At 45.2% G+C, this 19,917-nt stretch overlaps 1 protein-coding gene across 1 annotated transcript in view; it reads left to right on the forward strand.

The window, feature by feature from the left end:
• Positions 1-19,917, forward strand: part of PLEKHA5 (pleckstrin homology domain containing A5) — a 265,817-nt gene that overhangs the window by 167,547 nt on the left and 78,353 nt on the right. The window contains exons 7-9 of the mRNA XM_029911661.1: positions 860-932; positions 7,226-7,326; positions 8,939-9,054. Coding sequence (XP_029767521.1) covers positions 860-932; positions 7,226-7,326; positions 8,939-9,054 — 290 coding nt within the window. The remainder of the gene's footprint in view (positions 1-859; positions 933-7,225; positions 7,327-8,938; positions 9,055-19,917) is intronic.

A 19,917-nucleotide genomic window follows, 5' to 3' on the forward strand; every position in this document is an offset into this window, starting at 1 on the left:
AGGGTTTGCTAAGTATAGATAAAATTATTCAGAAAAAGTAGGTTTTACACTCTGGGTAATATTTGTTTTTTACCTAGGGAGCAAAACTTGAAAAGAGAGGCCCAAAAATTTGATGACTCTTTTAATTTTTTTATAACATACTCTCTCCTTATTTGAGTGTATATAAAGCTTAGGGTTTTACTATAGTGCCATCCTTGAATATCACTTTAAACCCCATTCAGTACAAGAATACTTTTAAAATTCACACATACCTTTCTTTTTGGAGTAGATTAACACATTTATTAAATCTTATTTTACCAGGATGTGCACACTGCAAAGCTTCATCTTACTTACACTGCAGTAGTGGTGGCAGTCCTTCATTCTGAGAAATGTATTGCAAATTGGTTACATACATAAAAGCAAATGAAGTTGGTTTAGAAATAAATTTTTTTATGTTGGAGAGAAATTTGCTTTAGGTGTATGAATACTGGTGGAGCAGGGAGTTTGGCACACACTTGATATGAAAGACAACAAAGGATAAGGATAGCTTTTTAAATATTGGCTCACATAGTTCCTCTAAAAAAAAGCATAATGTTTATTTCCTTCTTCCCATTTACTGTAAATTGTTGTCTCTAGGTTCCTAAAATAATGGGCTTGTATTTCATTTAATCTTAGATCAGCTGTATGCTTTCTGGTAATCAGCTTGGTATTTAAAGTCAGGACTGTGTTAAGAAATCAAATGTGCATAAAACATGCTCTTAAACAAGAAAATCAATGGATGGCATAAAATCACTGCAAACCAGGGGATCTGTTTTCAGTATGAGGCATTAATTGTTGATAGTCTGACAAATGCTTACTTGAACACTTTGATTTAATGTAGGATAGTACTGGTATGAAGCTGTGGAAGAAACGATGGTTTGTGCTTTCTGATCTGTGCCTCTTCTATTACAGAGGTAAGTTTTCTTTAGAAAGGTTTGTTTTTGTTTTACTTTGGAAACAGGAAAATCTTAGTGTCTTTAAAAAAAAAAAAAAAAGTTTGTAAGAATTGTTGACATAAACTGTTCTTCCCCCACCCTTCTGTCCCCTGCCCACTACAATTGAGCCTTTAAAATAAAGCTAATCCTGTCTTCTAATTGGTGAAAGGGTGCAAAGAGCTGTTGGTTAACTTGACATGTAAAATCAGCACACTAGTAGAACTAGCTGCACCTCCCAGGTCAAAACCAACTGCTGACATTGTGTGTTTGTCTGGCTATGCCAGAAGGAGGACAGGAGGCACTGGATGTGGTTTAATTAGGCTGCAGCTTTATTGTTAAATATCTGGGAGTATGTGGCAGATAGACTAGTACAGTGCAAGTAATTCCATAACCCTTGCCATATACTCGGGGACTGTCCCCTTACCCATGCTGGTCCCAGCCAATCCACTGTTGGGACCCAGCCACCCCCCTCATATGAGGGTTGTGCGGGGGAAGGCTATAACGAAGGGGGTTGACCCCCCCCCCACTATACCAGTTGTAGGAACCCCAAATCCCCTTTCTCTGCTCTTTTTTAAATTCTTTACCAGTCCATTTTATGAGATCAACATATCCATTCCCTGTGGAGTACCTGCACTGGACATCCACCACAAGCTTGCCTGGTCCAGATAAAAGGGGGCTTTTCTGGCACAGCTCTCAGTATAAATACCCCCCCCCCCAACTGGGGGGGGGGGGGAGTGAGGGCAAATCACCATGCTGACTTGGTCTGCCTTTCCTTGCTTCCTATGTGGAGTAGGAAAACCTTTGGGGGAGGGGGTCTTAAAGGGGCGATGACCACTCTTCTACCAGCCCAGCCACACTTGCAATTAAAAGGGTAATTTCTCTTCTCTGTTAAAACAAAGGGCCGCACCCTTTAATGTGTACTGGGGGAATTCTTCCTTTCTTATTTGTTTGTCTCAAAGACTTCTTTGCCAGGCAGAGCAAAATATTGTGTAAATAATTGACGCCTCTAATATTTCACCACCTTGCTGTCAGTTTTTTTAAAATTTATTATGTTAGTGAGTAGATATGCCAAGGTAAATTTGACTTCAACTGCAAAAATGATAAACTGATTATGGGGAAGTTGACTCCTAGAGACAGATAGGGAGGGCAAAAACAGTGATGCTTGTGATGATGGAGAGGGGCGGGGCAAAAGACATTTCTCCGATCTACCCAGCTCTCTTGGATACTCATCAGGTGTCTGAAATGATAGAAATGTCATATGTGGTGTTCCCAATCTCCACTTTTGATGCTGTTGGTGAAACTGGGAGCAGTGGGTGATGAAACAAAAATACCATGACACACAATTAATCTCTCATGAGAGAGGAGGTGCAAACCATAATTTAGATATTCAAAGCTAATCAGTAGTTTTGGACTTTGGCAGAGGTGTATGGCATTTTCAATTTATTTTGAAGAATCATAGAATATCAGGGTTGGAAGGGACCTCAGGAGGTCATCTAGTCCAACCCCCTGCTCAAAGCAGGACCAATCCCCAACTAAATCATCCCAGCCGGGGCTTTGTCAAGCCTGACCTTAAAAACCTCTAAGGAAGGAGATTCCACCACCTCCCTAGGTAACCCATTGCAGTGCTTCACCACCCTCCTAGTGAAAAAGTTTTTCCTAATATCCAACCTAAACCTCCCCAACTGCAACTTGAGACCATTACTCCTTGTTCTGTCATCAGGTACCACTGAGAACAGTTTAGATCCATCCTCTTTGGAACCCCCTTTCAGGTAGTTGAAAGCAGCTATCAAATCCCCCCTCATTCTTCTCTTCTGCAGACTAAATAATCCCAGTTCCCTGAGCCTCTCCTCATAAGTCATGTGCTCCAGCCCCCTCATCATTTTTGTTGCCCTCCGCTGGACTCTTTCCAATTTTTCCACATCCTTCTTGTAGTATGGGGCCCAAAACTGGACACAGTACTCCAGATGAGGCCTCACCTATGCCAAATAGAGGGGAATGATCACGTCCCTCGATCTGCTGGCAGTGCTCCTACTTATACAGCCCAAAATGCCGTTAGCCTAGTAAACAGTGAAAATGATTGTACTTGTTTGAAAAATGTGCAGCACATTTCTATGCTAATCAAGGTAAACTAAGTCTCAAAGCAGAAAAGCTTTCCTTGTAATTCTGGTTAGTTCAAATTCTGAATTATTGGAATGCAGTCATCATGCTTGCAGTCAGCACTTGAAAGATTACATGTTGTTGGATAAACCACTGCTGAGTCAAAATTAGTCTACTCAGTAGGACTGTAATTTAGACATGGAGACATTGGTTGAGCTTCAGTTATTTTATTTAGTTAAATGGCCAGTGCATATTTTGTGGTTTTCCTGGTAACGTTTGCCTACTTTTAGGAAGTCCTTTAAGGGTATGTCTGCACAGCCCATGGAAGTTTCATTTGTTTAATATTGTAGGTTGGTTGAATCTCTGATTTATGTTTTTCTCCCTAATGCAACGGAGAGCTTGTTTTGTTTTGTTTTTGGAACCTAAAAGTCTAAGGGTATGTCTACCCAGCTTGCAGCAGCAAGCCTCCCAGCCCAGATCAATAGACTTTGGCTAGCTGGGCTCACACTAGCACTCTTAAGAATAGCTGTGTAGATGATACTTTAAAGTCGTAGCTTGAGCTCTGAAGCATATGGAGCTGTCCATTCAGCTATTAAACATAAATAAAACTATGTGTTCAGAGGTCTGTTTCCAATTTCCCATTTGTTCTATGCTTGATTAAGGTGTTAATCGTAGGCTAGATAAGAGATACGGAAATAAAAGCAGAGTTGTCTAATCTGTATAAAGTAAGAAGCTGAAGTTTCAGACAGCTATTTTAGCTATCGTTTCATTACTGAGACATATTTAAATCAAAAAGTGTTTCAACAATGGTTTACAGTTACTAGAAATGGTTATTAAAACAAAACAAGCAGACAAATTCTAAACCCTATCCTTTTGAAGTTGTTTATGCTAGGTTAATGCTATCTCGTTCAGGGACTTAGATGAAAAGGGGGAAATGTGCACTTGCTCTTCAATTGCAAACAATATTTCTGGTTGTCTATCTGACTGTAACACCAGTTTTAAAAGTTTGATAAGGTTTAGTCCAAAATTTTACCATGTTAAAATCCAATGCGAAGTCTTGATTTAAGGGTAGAAAGAAAACTGATTTCATTGTAATTTTTAAATGCTTAGAGTATTATGTTTATCTGTTTTCACTGGGGAATAAGACTGACTGCTTTCACATAGAAAAGATATTGCTTGCAACAACAAAAAATCGTATAGAACAGCATAAGAAGATCCTCTCCTATTTGCCCTCTCTGGGGCGCCCAGACATGGTACACTGTCAGGGCAGTGAGTGGGAGCCAGCCCCCAAACCACCTATAGCCTTCCATGACTCCAGCTTCATCTTCTCCTTGCTATGGGGCAGCTAGGGGCTGGCTCCCATGACATATAGCTAAAATGTCAGATTTGCACTACTCGGTGCTTTTGTAGTATAAATCTAAAATTCTGTAGAAACTTTAAATAGTTCAGGATATGGCAAAATGTATGATTTGTAGTGTCTATATTGTAGGTCTTCAATTCAGTTAAAATGCTAGAGAAAGAGTGTAAATATATTAAGGAGCATAAACTGTTGTCATGTGGGATTTAAAACATTCAATATGCCCGACTTCAGTCAATAATTGGAAAGGATGTGCAAATTGGCTCAGAGGCCAACATTTTTAAAAACTATTTTGAAATCTTTCTGCTCTCTCATGTATTAGCAAGTTGTACTGAATAAACAGTGGGATGCAAGTGGTTCTTTTGTCACTGTCTTTTGCCTTACACTTTCTCAAAGATGAGGAGCGGGAGGTAGTATATTTTATTGGACCAACTTCTTCTGGTGAAAGTGACAAGCTTTTGAACTACACAGAGCTCATCTTCAGGTGTACTACTTCCACACCTTTTTCAGTCATTTACATGTGTGCAAAGTGATGCAAAAGACAATTATTCTGATTGGGAAGCATTTTACACTTACTGTGCACTTTAGGCCTTGATCTGCAAAAGATCTATGCACATGAGTAAGTCTCATTGTCATCACTGAGATTACTCATAGGCGGCATGTATAAGAGGCTTGGGGAGATTTAGCCTCCCCCATAATGGCTGGCCATGCAGGGGGCAAGAAATACTGGCTGCGGCGCAGATCACCTCCCTTTGGAGGTACGCTGGCCAAGTACCCTTGGAGCACCACCACCAGAAGCTCCCTAGAAGTGGGGAATCCACTGGTACCTGCATTGACCCCGCCCTCGCTCTGCCTCTTCTCTCTGAGGCGCCCTGCCCTCTCTTGCCTTTAAGGCATGAAAAAAGTGGGTGGGTATAGCCCTCCCACTTTTAAAAGTGACAAGCACACACTCCTGCCAGCGTCCCTTAGCTGAGTTGCTCTGGCATGAGCATGCACAACCTCTCACTGACTGGCCCAGCTATAGGACGACGACTCCTGCTGTGCATGCTAATGCTGGAGCAACTCAGCTAAGGGGTGCAGGAATGGAGGGCAGGTGGGGGCCATGCTCCCATCACTTTTATGGATCTTCCACCGCTTCTGTAAACCTCCCCAAACGAAAGTCATGTGACATCTGTGGGATTACTCAGTTGCATAAACCTTTGCAGGCTCAGGGCTTGACTTCACAGTTCTAAAAAAGAAAAATAGACAACTAAAAAAAATCGGTTCCCTTCCTTGTTCTGCACCTTTTAATGTGATATTTAGGCATTCACATTTATTCTGTGGGTTGTTGATATAGTGCAGGGCTCGGCAACCTTTGGCACGAGGTTCGCCAGGGTAAGCACTCTGGCGGGCCGGGCCGGTTTGTTTACCTGCCATGTCGGCAGGTTCGGCCGATCGCGGCTCCCACTGGCCGCAGTTCGCTGCTCCAGGCTAAATGGGGGCTGCGGGAAGCAGCACGGGACGAGGGATGTGCTGGCCACCCTTCCTGCAGCCCCCATTGGCCTGGAGCGGTGAACCGCAGCCAGTGGGAGCCACGATCGGCCGAACCTGCCGATGCGGCAGGTAAACAAACTGGCCTGGCCCACCAGAGTGCTTACCCTGGTGAACCACGTGCCAAAGGTTGCCGATCCCTGGTATAGTGAAATACTCTCATTATATTAAAATCTTTATCCCCAAAGTAGTAATATGAAGAAGTTAACCTTGCCTATTGTGAAAAGATTTATATTTGTACATTAATGGCATAGCTCTTCTATTATAGTTTGCTTTGTAGGCTGCGTGCTCAGTTTGGAAAAATGCTATCATTGTGCTTCATAGCTGTCATTAGAGTCAGGCATCCAGTACACTTTATGAACAAATTGTGTCATCTGTGGAAGTGTATCTTAAGGTATATTAAGGCTAGACATGCACTGTCTGTGAAATACAACATTCACCCAGTAATTTCTGAGTTGCAGATTCTTTGGCTTTCATGTTTCTCCAGTAGTCACAATGTGTCTCTACTGGGGGGGCGTTATTAGTGACTCCTTAGTTAAGCTTATGTTGAGAGATTCAGTTAAAGCAGGATTAAAAATCCTATTTTCCACTTCAGTGATGGAATTTAGTATCTGATGCAAGTCTTTAGAGGACAATTGAATTTTCCATAATATTTGATTAGTAAAATATTTATGGTTTTCATGGGAAACATTTTAAAATGAACCTCCTGTGGCTATCCAGACAGGAGCCTTAGTCTGACTATCTAACTTTAGCAAGGTTGCTGGGGCACTCACTCCTGTGGCATTATATCCCAGAGAGGCTGAGTGAGGACATGAATGTGGGGCACAATGTGGAGGTGGAAGAATTGACAGTGGGACTGCCTGCCAACCCCTTAGTATCACCCACTCCCAGACCCCTGCCTAACCCAGTTCCCAGGCTGGCCCCAATGCCCGATCTAGCTGTTTGGTTCCAAATCCACATTCTTTCTCTTTCTCTCCCCTCAGTAACTTCCTTACCACTGTCCTGTGCCATGAAAAAGCTTATAAGTTAAACAATCAATCTAGTATCAAACTTCCTTAGTACTGTCCTGTGCCATGAAAAGCTTGTGTTAAACAATCAATCTAGTATCAAAGTAAAATACTCCTGGTGTTCTCTCTGGATACTGGCCATCTACTGAAATCCATCCTCAAACACTGAATACAGTCAAATTCTCAGATTTTCAATAAATGAAAAACATATCCAGGGGAAAGGGAGTCTAAATGTATGTACTCTGTGTATAAAACTATTCTAATCAAATATTATATTTTAGATGAAAAAGAAGAGGGAATATTGGGGAGCATACTTCTACCTAGTTTTCAGATATTGATGCTTTCTTCTGAGGATCATATTAATCGCAAATATGCTTTTAAGGTGAGGGCATTCATTTTCAGTTTAAACAAATATAGAGTGCAGAACACTTTTTTCACTGTGTCTTTATGCAAGATAGGATAGACAAACTGCCTCTGAGAGTGATTATGCATAATACTATATGCAGATGATCCAAACAATGTAGTCTAATATGCAAATGAATTTGTTGTAGATATAGACAGATAATTGCTAAACTTGATGAAGGAGCTAACCAGGCATATTTCATCATTTTGCAGCTCCTTTATTTTTAATTCACATCTCTTAATAAGCACACCTTGGTGGCTTGGAATTGCAGTCTCCATACAGGGCTAGTCTATATCTACATGGCCCTGCAGTTTCAGCTGCAGGAGTGTGAATCACAGCATGCACTAGCGTGCTGCACTGTAATTCCCCTGTGTGGACACTGTGGGCATGAACTAAAAGGTCCCTTGTTGGTGTTAACTTAGTCCTGATTAAAGAGGATTAAGTTAATGCCAACTAAGGCTATGTCTACACTAGAGACCTTACAGCAGCACAGCTGTACTGATGCAGCTGCACTACTGTAAGATCTCTCGAGTAGCCACTCTATGTTGACAGGAGAGAGCTTTCCCATTGACATAATTAAAACATCCTCAACAAGCGGTAGTAATTATGTCAGTGGGAGAAGCTCTCCCACCAACATAGCGCTGTGCATACTACCACTTAATGCCAGCGAAACTTATGTTGCTTAAGGGTGGGTTTTTTCCCACCCCTGAGTGACATAAGTTTTGCTGACATAAGTGGTAGCGTAGACATGGCCTTAAGTACCTTTTACTTCACATCTGCAGCATTCACATGGGGGAGTTGCATTTCAGCACACTAGTATGTGCTGCCTTTTTAACCCCCTTAGTCTGAAATGCGGGGCTGCATATATAAGCCCTAAGATGTATTTTCCTCTATTGTGCACATTATGTTTATGAAACTGGGATTGCTAATTAGTGCACATCATGCTGTCTCTCTTTTTAATTTTGGGAAAAAACACTTAAGGCATTTACTATGATGTGAATGGATAAAAGAAAAAAAATTGAGTTTAGCGCTTACCTCTCAGTATTAGACAAACTATTTTGTGTTTAAATATTTATTTTAGTTGGTATATTCTTTAATCATGAGTCAAGTAATCACTTGCATATTCTCTCCTAACATGGAATTTCATTTCTTGGCTTTGAGTTCCTTTTTGGCTGTCCTTAATGACTGTTGAGCTGTACACCACTGAAAGTTACAATGGTGAGTACAAATTAAAACTTACTGAATTGTTCAGGCTGCAGAAAATGAATAATTTAATATTTATATTAAGTTAATGTTTTATGAACATCGGTATAGGATTTTTGATAGCAGAAAAATATAAATCATTTCAGCAGGGTACATTCACAGAGAAGCAACAATTAAACTTTCAAGCTAATTCTTTTATTAATCTAATTGCACTGAAAAAAAGCATAACTGAATGATATTGTACAAAATGTTTTCTATAAATTATTTGTAGTGTTTTCATAAATCTAACAACAATGGAGGAAGAAAACAATAACATAATTTGCCTTTTTTTTTTTCTTTTACAGAAATCTTGTCTTTTTATTACAATGACCTTGTCATGTCCAATCAGGCAGCTCATCCAAACATGAGGACCTATTATTTCTGCACAGATACAGGGAAGGAAATGGAGCTATGGATGAAAGCCATGATAGATGCAGCACTTGTACAGACAGAACCCGTGAAAAGGTAATGCAGTTTGGCAAACCAGTAGAACAAGGAGTTAATTTCCAATCGTGGGTTTGAGTTTGTTTACTTAAAATGTAAAGTAATTCAGCTGTGCTTCAGCCCCACCAGTGATAGCAATGATGAGAGCACTTATGGGGTATGTCTTCACTGCAATTAGATACCCGTAGCTGGCCCATGCTAGCTGACTCAGGCTCAGGGGCTATTTAGTTGTGGTGTAGACATTTGGACTTGCACTGCAGCTCAAGCTCTGGGACCCTGCCACCTCACAGGATCCTAGATCCCAGGCTTCACCACGAGCCTGAACATCTACACCACAATTAAACAGCCCCTTAGCCTGGTCCCTGCTAGCCTGAGTCAGCTGGCATGCGTCAGCCACAGGTTTTTAATTGCAGTGTAGACATACCCATGCTTGTTGAGAATTTAAAGCCTCTAACCTTCCTCAGAATGACATGGTAGTTAAAATACTAATGGCAGCTAGCAGCTTTTTTACATTTTGTGCGCCCATTGTTGCTACTGTCATTTGATCTGAACCGCTGGTAGTAATGGTGGTACATTTCAAAAGGAAAAAAAATTCCTATGAACGTGGACACAATGAAGAAAAAAGGGCAAAAAGGTGCGAAATCAAGCCCACCTCACAATTTGTAAAGCTCAAGAAAAACATTTGCACACTACACACTGTATGTGATAAACTCATTCCTGTTTCATGATTCTAGTGTCCTTGCTTCAGGCAGTATGCTGATAAAAATAGAAAGTCCATAAGGAATGTTCGGACCAGTACTGCTTTAGGCTCAATGCTAACAGTGTTTTGTAGCTATATGCATCTAACCTGTAGTATTTTGAGAGCTTCTCCATTACAAGTGTTCTCACTGACCCTTTTACTTCTGCCTAGTGTTCAGAGACTTAGAGGGATGATAGTCTGACTAACAAAAACTCAGAAGATACTTAGATTTAATATTAAATGTAAGTTAAACAGAAAAAAATCAGAATTTTTAGCTTTAATCCCAGCTAAAATCCCTGAAGAGCACATTAGTTAATATTGGCGTGTGGTTTTTTCCATCATCTTGAAGACCGATTATTAAAATAGAGTAATTTTTTCATTAATCTATGTGTGCCTAGCTCTTTTCGTCTAGGGGTCTAAAAACAAATTACAGATTATTAAGCCTCCCAGTGCGTCTCTGTGAGATAGAGTATGGTAGGATACCTATCCATTGTATATCTGGGTAAACTGAATCCCAGAAGTTAAATGCCTTGCCTATAAAATCAATCTCTCTCTCTCTCCCCCCCGTCCCCTCCCCCCACCTGCCTGCATATAGTAGTCAGAAGTCTTGCTCCTCTGTAGCACTTACAGGGGTTCTTAAAGGTTTTCATAGCACAGGCTACATCTGAGAGTGGTTGTTTCATAGTCCACCTCCTGCCCCATTCATGATAACCTATCTCAGAAATTTGACCTCCTTTTTCGCGTGATTGCTCATGTGTATTCCACAATAGGTGTGCGTGCATGCCACGTGCACCGGTGCCGGAAGTTTTCCCCCTTAGCAGTACCTTTAGGGGAGCACCCCTGGAGTGGCGCTGCCATGGTGCGGTATAAGGGGCGCTGCGTGCTTCCCCCACCCTCAGTTCCTTCTTGCCACCAGTGAAGGTGCTTCGGAACTGCTCTGCTCCAGCTCTGCTGTAGCTTTCCCTCTTGGCCTCTGTTAATTCGTAGTTGGTAGTGCCTATAGTTTATTTAATAAAAAAAAAAAAAAAGTTTTAGTTAGACTTAGTTAAGTGCGCCTGGGTCGGGGCATGCCCCGGGCTTTAAGTCATGCAAACGGCCTATGCCCGTGAGTGATCCGTGCGTGGACTGTTTACGCTGTGTGGGGGGAACCCATCTCAGCTACCGCTGCAAGATTTGCAGATCCTTCAAACCTCAGACCAAGAAGGATCGGGACATTCAGCTCCGAGCCATTTTGATGGAGTTGGCCCTGACCCCGACACTGCTCCGAGTTGGCACTGAGCACCGTGGCATCAGTGCACAGCGACCCAGAGGTGCCCTCCACCAGTCGGCACCACTCCCCGTCCACGAGACACTCTAAAAAGGTGAAGAAGAGGTCTTCACCACCAAGGCACCGGAGCAAGACTGGGAGAGAGACTAGACCCGCATTGGGCAGCTCTCAGTCCCCATCAGCCTTGTGGCCTTCAACTCAAGTTGAGCCGAGTAGCCCGGCCCACTCCGAGCCAACCTCCCCAGACACCAGTGGCCACATTTGGGTGCCCTCCACACCGGAGGCCCTGCAGGTGGCTTGAGACGTTATGTCTCTACCAGTATCACCGTCGTTGTCGGCTCCCCGGTCCAGAGGTAAGCCACTGCTCGGATCCCCGCAGTCACCGCCTGGACGGTACCGCTTACGGTTAAGGGAAGGTTCCCGACGCCGTTCCCCGCTCAGTGACTGCCCCGTGCGCAGTCCCCGCCGGTCCCCATCGACCCCCACCAGGTTATCTGGCTGGGTACCAACCAGCAGGGGTTCCAGGCACCACTCCGCGTCAAGGGAACGTAAACCTCGCCAGGAGAGCGTGCCCCGCCAAGACCAGGACAGACGGCACCGGAGGTCGTTGTCTCCGAGCAGGTACTGTAGCCCCTTGCGGTATGGACATCATCACCGTTCCCATTCCTGGTCTCGCTCGAGGTCCCCACCGCGACACCGCTCCCGCAGTCCCAGGCATCGATCACTGGCACCTCGCTGTCACGGATCCACACGTCGGAGCCGGTCACGGAACAGCCGCTACCGGCAGTACTACTCTTCCACACCGCGATCATGGTCACACGTTCAGCACCGCTCCTGATGCCGCCACTCGTCCCAGTCCTGGGATAGCGGTCGATCGTATGCCAGCCCAGCCTCCCTTCGGAGTCATCAGTCGATGGGCAAGGCTACTCAGGCTGGACAGCCCGCTCCGCCAGTGCCACAGCAGGTGCAGTGGCACCGGGCTCCCAGACCAGTGCCATGGTACCAATGGGCCCCGTGGGCCCCGACGCAGCCCCTGGTGGTGGCTCACTCGGTGGCTGGAGCCTCGGAAAGACCGTCTGCCTCCCTCTCTCGGCCTCCCAGAAAGGAGTCAGTGGAGTGCTCATCCCTGGTCCCGCACTCAGAAGTGGTGAGACCTGTGGCACCAGTGGGGACGCAGAGTACTGCATCCTCATCCTCATCCTCTCCAGATGAGGCGATCACGGCCCCTCCTCCACCAGTCCCGCAGGAGGACACGAAAGCCCACCAAGAGCTGTTGAAAAGGGTGGCATCAAGCCTCAACCTACAAGCTGAGGAGGTGGAGGAACCCTCGGACTCCCTCTTCAACGTCCTCTCGGCACTGGCCAGGGTGTCTCTCCCACTCCATGAAGGAGTAGCAAAGATCTCAGATCTCAAATGCCTTGTTGCACACCCCAGGTTCCTTGCCCCCCATTTCTAAGAGGGCAGAACGGAAGTATTTTGTGCCCACCAAGGGGCATGAGTACCTGTATATCCATCCTGCCCCCAACTCTCTAGTGGTCAGGTTGGTCAACCATAAGGAGCAGCAATGTCAACTCGCTCCTACTCCTAAAAATAAGGACTCGAGGAGACTAGATCTATTTGGTAGAAAGATTTATTCATCCTCAAGCTTCCAACTGAGGGTTGCGAATAACGAAGCCCTGTTGGGTAGATACGATTTCAGTTTGTGGCGCTCCCTGCCCAAATTTGCAGACTCCCTCCAGGAGCGTGTTAAGAAAGAGTTCAAGGCTCTGGTTGAGAAGGGCATGGCTGCCGCCAGGGCGATCCTTCAGGTAGCCTCGAATGACGCGGATATGGCTGCAAGGTCTATGGCCTCCGCGGTGTCCATGAGGAGAGCATCGTGGCTCCTTCTGTGCCTCGCTGGACAACCCAGACAGAACTCCTTACAGGACCTTCCGTTTGATGGCAAGGCCCTGTTTGCGGAACAAACCGACGTGAAGTTACACAGTCTGAAGGACTCTCGCATGACATTAAAGACCCTTGGCCTCTATGTCCTGGTCCTGGCCAGGACCAAGTTCAAACCACAGCAGGCTCCCACTTAGGCCACCCACTCCAGATATCAGCCCCCTTATAAAAAGTCAAGGGACTATAAAAAGCACCCACAAAGGCAGTCACGGCCTGCGCCCCAGCCTGGGCCCTCTAAGGGTAAACAGGCGGGAAAGCTCCAGTTTTGACGGGATGCCCAGAGGCAACTTGCCAAGGATCCACCCACAATAAAACTTCCTTTCTCCAACCGGTTGTGTGCTTTTTTCCCAGAGTGGTCGCAGCTGACCTCGGACCAATGGGTCCTCAACACTGTCTCCCGGGGCTATACCCTCCAGTTTATTTCTACCCCACCCACCTACCCTCCATCCCCGTCCCTCTTCAGGGACCCCTCTCACAAGAGCCTACTCGAGCAAGAGGTGAGGCGATTCCTTGGCTTACGAGCGGTGGAGGTGGTGCCAGTGGAGTTCAGATGCAAGGGGTTCTACTCCCGCTATTTCCTTATCCCAAAGGCCAAAGGGGGGCTCAGGCCCATCCTGGACCTGCGAGGCCTGAACCAGTACATGGTAAAGCTCAAGTTTCGCATGGTCTCTCTGGCCTCCATCATCCCCTCCCTGGCACTGGTATGCCGCCCTAGATCTACAGGATGCGTACTTCCACATTCATATATTCGAGGGACACAGGCATTTCCTCCGCTTCACAGTTGGGCAGGAGCACTGCCAGTTCACTGTCCTCCCGTTTGGCCTATCCACAGCTCCCAGGTTCTTCACAAAGTGTATGTCTGTGGTAGCAGACTACCTCAGACATCGGGGTGTCCAGATCTTTCCCTACCTCGATGACTGGCTGGTCAAGGGCAGCTCCAGGTAGCAGGTACAGGATCACATAACACTCCTCCTGTCCACATGCACCACACTGGGCCTGTTGGTAAATGACACCAAGTCCACGTTGGTTCCAGTGCAGTGCATAGAGTTCATTGGGGCAATTCTGGACGCAACGTCGGCCAGAGCCTCCCTCCCACCGGACAGATTGGAAACCCTAAGGGAGCTCATCAGCACAGTCACAAGGTTCCCCATGACAACAGTCAGAACATGCCTCCAACTCCTGGGTCATATGTCGGCGTGCACGTATGTGATTCGCCATGCCAGACTCAGGATGCGGCCCCTCCAGCTCTGGTTGGCCTCGGTATTCTCCCAGTCCAGAGACAGGATGGACAAAGTCCTCACTGTGCCCAAACCAGTGATAGCCTCCCTGTGCTGGTGGACCTTCTCAGGGAACATGCTCCAAGGGGTCCCGTTCAGGGGCCCACCCCCGTCTGTGGAATTGGTGTCCGATACGTCGGACCTGGGGTGGGGAGCCCATGCAGGCGACGTTCAGACCCAAGGTCTGCGGTCCGCGCAGGACCTTGCCCTGCATATAAATGTCAAGGAGCGCAGGGCAGTCTGTCTGGCATGCGTGGCCTTCCACTCACACCTGGTGGTCAGGGTTCTCACGAACAACACAGCCTCGATGTTCTACGTCAACAGGCAAGGTGGGACCCGATCCTCAGCCCTCTGCCAGGAAGCCCTCAGACTGTGGGACTTCTGCATAGCCCACGATATTTACCTGGAAGCCCACCACTTACTGGGCGTCTGGAACTCTCGGGCAGATCGGCTGAGCCAGGACTTTTCCTCTCCGCACAAGTGGTCTCTGCACCCAGATTTTCCAAACGTGGGCACTCCCCAGGTGGACCTGTTCGTGACCCAGCAGAACCGCCGGTGTCCCTGCTTCTGCTCCAGGAGAGGGTTGGGTGTGGGCGCAATCTCAGACGCCTTCCTTCTGTCCTGGTCGGGCCAATTTTTCTATGCCTTTTCCCCGATTCCACTGATCGGCAAGGTCTTAGAAAAGATAAAAACAGATAAGGCCCGGGTCCTCCTGATCGCCCAAGCAACATTGGTATGGGACTCTCACGAGCCTGGCAGTTGCCCTGCTGTGGCCATTGCCATCCCGCCCAGACATGCTCTCCTATGTCCATGGTTGCCTCCTCCACCCCAACCTAGCGGCACTCCACCTCACGGCGTGGCTGCTCAATGGTTAGGCCGGGGGAGAGGACTTGCTCGGAAGGGGTTGAGCGCATCCTCCTGGAGAGCAGGCGTTCCTCCATGCGTCAGGCCTACCTGCCGAAATAGTCTTGGTTTTCCCGGTGGGCCGCTGGTCAGGGTGTCTCGCCTGTGGCTGCTCCGATCCAGCTTATACTAGACTACCTCCTTCATCTTAGAGCCCAGGGCCTAGCGCCCTCGTCCGTCAAGGTGCACTTGGCAGGCATATCGGCCTTCCACCCGCCAGTGCAGGGTCACACGATATTCTCTTATGCCATGACTGGCCAATTCCTTAAGAGTTTGGATCGCCTCTTCCCATATGTTAGGCCCCCAGTCCCACAGTGGGACCTGAACTTGGTGCTGGCCAGGTTAACTGGACCTCCATTTGAACCGCTAGCTACGTGCTTCTGGTCACACCTCTTGTGGAAGGTAGCATTCCTGGCGGCGATCACATCCGCTAGACAGGTCTCGGAGCTCTGGGCCTTGACCTCCGAACCCCCCGTACACGGTGTTCCATAAGGATAAGGTCCAGCTCCGACCACGTTCTTAGTTCCTCCCTAAGGTGGTCTCTGCCTATCATATGCGCTACGACATTTTCCTGCCGGTGCTCTCTCCCAAACCCCACGCATCCAGTGAGGAGCGCCGCCTCCACATGCTGGATGTGAGACGGGCTCTGGTTTTCTTCCTGGAACGTACAAAACCGTTCAGGAAGTCTTCGCAACTGGTCATCACCTCGGCCAAACGCATGAGAGGCCAGCCGATCTCCACTCAGCAGCTTTCCAACCGGATCACCTTGTGTATACATACTTGTTACAACCTGGCAGGAGTTCCCCTGCAGCTGATTGTGAGGGCATACTCGACTAGGGTACAAGCCTCGTCGGCTGCCTTTCTGGCCCTTGTCCCTATTCAGGACATCTGTAGGGCTGCCACATGGTCATCAGTTCACACGTTCACCTCGCATTATGTGATTGTCTCCCAAACCAGGGAGGATGTCGGGTTCGGCAGGGCTGTGCTCCGTCCCGAGTGTCTGAACTCCTACTCACCTCCAACAGATATAGCTAGGAATCACCTATTGTAGAATGCACATGAGCAATCACTTGAAGAAGAAAAGACAGTTACCTTTTCCGTAACTGGTGTTCTTCGAGATGCGTTGCTCATATCTATTCCACATTCCACCCTCCTTCCCCACTGTTGGAGTTGTCTGGCAAGAAGGAACTGAGGGTGGGGGGAGTGCACAGCGCCCCTTATACCACGCCATGGTGGCGCCACTCCAGGGGTCGCTAGGGGTGCTCCCCTATGGGTACTGCTAGGGGAAAAACTTCCGGCACCAGTGCACGTGGTAAGCACGCACACCTATTGTGGATTGGACATGAGCAACACATCTGGAAGAATACCAGTTACGGAAAAGGTAACTGCCTTTTTTTACACTACTTCCTGTTTGTGTTAATGAAATTTAATATGTGCAGTATTTTAAAGGTTAAACCTTTTGAAGATCAATGAAAATGTATTCTGTGTGTACTGAAAAATATCAGTGTAAACTGCTCCTATACATCTCATTGGGGTGTCAGTTCTTAAGATTTAAGATTTGTTATAATTTGACTTAATGATTTCTTAATGATTTAATGATTTCTGATCATTTCATCAAAATCATGTAAACTAATATTCTCTGAATGTAGTGTGGTAATCTTTGGGATGTGGGGCAGCTTTTTTCTGTCAAGGGTGGCTGGAGTACAGAACAAGGAATTCAAGTCTCCTCACTCCATATTTTAAGTCCACCATCCCCTACACAAAAGGGGTGGGAAGAAGTCGCATTCTCTTACCAGTACTAAAGGCCTCATCTGTCAAGTGGTCCCCATGCCTGCTGTCCAGTTTTTCTGTGACGGCTTCTGCAGTCTAATTATATTTTAATACCAAAATCTAGAGCACATTGAACAAGAAAATGTCTAGGAATAGTGTAAAATAAATTTTAATTTAATATCCGATAAATAACACCAGGAATACTGCAGGGATTATAGCATTCCATTTTCATATTTAATTCACTGGAAAGCTGCATTTTCAAACTTGCATAACTTTTACAGACTTTTCACTTTGTTGCATCAGAGCACCCCAGAAACTACCTAGAAGGGTCTTGTCACAAGTTTTAGGTCCAGCTTACCTAAACCTGGACCTTATTCCTAAGATACTTTAGAGTGGGGCCGCCTTTCTGTGGATCCTGTGCTTGGGAGAGACAGCAAATCATGGACAAACCTACGAGGCCAATTCTGTCTACTTTAGCAGCTGAATATTGGAAAACAATGTCTTTAAAATGTTAGTGGTTGAAGGGATTGGTGGTAGTGAACAGAGGATCTAGGACTTTTGACCACCCAGATTTCCCTCTTCTGTGCACTCTTTAGTTTCTCCATGCAATAGTCCTTATGTTGTTATAGTAGCAGTAGATTGAGGGATGAGGTGAAGACTGAGGAAGGGAGGGATGTGTGAGTGCTGCAGAAATCTGTGATCTGTCTCAAATAATGGGTTTGCGTATTTTATATGGGATCTTGGTTATCTTAAGCTATGTCTGTGCTGCACTGCAATGCGGACTATGGAGGTGTAAACTGAAAGAGAACTAACGTTAATGTGAACTAGGTACCTTTATAGTTCATGACAGCAGCTTCCATGCAGAGCAGTTAGGTCACAACAATTCACACCCCGTGTAGTCTGCAGCAACATGTAGATATGCCGTTAGTTGTGTCAGGATTGTAGGATTTAGCCTTAGGTTTGTGAATATATTTTAAGGGGTTGATACTGCAGTCCTTGTTGCATGCAAAACTAAAATCGATCCCCTTGAAAGGCACAATAATAGTCTTGAAAGAATTAATTGAACAGATACTTTTCAAGACTAGCATAGTCTCTTAGGCTTTTGTATCTGTTAGCTATAACCGGGGGGAGCAGACATCTGTTTCTGGTGAATCAATCTTTTGGCTATAAAATCAATCTTTAAAAATAAACTTTTTTAGCAGGATATGATCTTATACACATTCTGTAAAATAAGTATTCTTGGATCCCCAGGCAAATCTGTTAAATATTATATCTATTACCTCATCCTTAAGTAACCTGATGTTTTGGCATTCCCGTAACACATGGGATAAAGTGCTCTTGGTTGAATTATATAATCAGCAAGTGCTTTTGTCTCTTTATTTTAATTTTTTTCTTCTTGCTAGGAGTTGTGTATCCTAAATATAATTTTCCTATTGTTTTACTTCAGGTACAATAGGTAGGCTTGTTAAGAGAACAGATACTCTCCCTGTATTCATCCAAACTGATGCTCAACACCTTACTTCCATACCTTTTGTTTTCTGAAGTTAAATTACCTATTAGTAAAATGATTTATTTAAATGTAGAAGTTCTGCTATTTCACGAACGATGGCATTCCTGGAACTCCCTTGTACCTAAGCCTAACAGTCTGTTAAATTGTGCATTTCAGCTTTAAAAAATTCCAGCCTCCAATTTTTCTGTCTTTTGTGGGTATGAGAATACTTATTCTTTTTCTGATGAAAGCATTCCTTTTTATCCAGTTTTGCTGTAAAGTGATTTTTATCTCCCCTGTTTAAAGCCTGCTTAAAATAAAACAAAGTTTGAGGTGAGGAAACAGTTACTTTATTTCCTTCTTGGATAATTGATCTTGAATGATTAATAGCTTCAGTCGAGGGCGTGAGCTCTGGTGAAAAATCCTATTGAGAGCTAATATGAGAGGAGAATCTTCGATAAATTCCTCTTGAAAGCCAAAATGGTCCTTATTGCCATTCTTATTTGTTGTCCAGTGAATAATTTGGTGAGTTTTCTGGATAATTCTTATATATTCAATGGAAAAAAACGTGACTAGTATGTTTGAGTGAAATGACAATTATGGCTTCTTTCCCTCTATCCCAAATATTTTTAAAAATTGAAATAAAGTAAGCATTTTTGTTACTTCCATAGGTACAACACTGAGTGTATATAATATTGTAAGGTGCATATTTATTATCATTGAATGTATTTTGCCCCATAGGCTTAATTGTAATTGCTTTTACCTGAGTAAGTCTGGCTTTATTTTCTTAAATGGTAGATCCAAGTTTAACCAGGTCCTCAGGGTCCTATTGTAAGTAATCTCAAATACTTTAATCTATCAAGAGTCCACTTAAACCTTTCATTCATAAAACGTGACCTGAAACAACCTCTTGAAATTGGCAAAATATCAGATTATTTCCAAATTAGATCACCACCAGCTTAGTGATAAACGATAACAATGTAGGTTTTTTTTGGTCTGCTCTAGTGATATGTTATCGGTGTACTACTATGTCATTTTCTTTTGCTGATCACCTAGTACAGTACACTATTTACCTATGATTACTGTGGCTTGTTCCACAGCCAGGTCAGAAAGTAAGAAGTGACAAATCTAACAGGTGTCTTCACTTTTCCATATTAAGGGCTAGAGTCTGCCATATTAATGTACACTGAGTAGTCACTTATTTCTTGAATATCAGGGACTAAGTAGGGTTACCATCTGTCGGTATTTCCCCGGATATGTCCGGCTTTTTTGTCTTTAAATAGCTGTCCGGGAGGAATTGGTAATAAGGTAGAAAGGTCACGGCTGATAGAGTGGCTGGGCCTGATTGAGCCACTCCCATTGGCCTCCAGGAGCCAGAGCCCCTCCCCCCCGCCTCAGTACTCTGCGGGGGTGGGGCTGTGCGCTCGGCAGCCCGGCAGCCTGTTTGGTTTGGCCCACGTGGAGCCAGCGGCATGGTGGTAAGGGGAGTCCCGGGGGG

Source organism: Terrapene carolina, unplaced genomic scaffold (genome assembly GCF_002925995.2).
Source record: "Terrapene carolina triunguis isolate 2854851 unplaced genomic scaffold, T_m_triunguis-2.0 Scaffold112, whole genome shotgun sequence".
Taxonomy (NCBI): domain Eukaryota; kingdom Metazoa; phylum Chordata; order Testudines; family Emydidae; genus Terrapene; species Terrapene triunguis.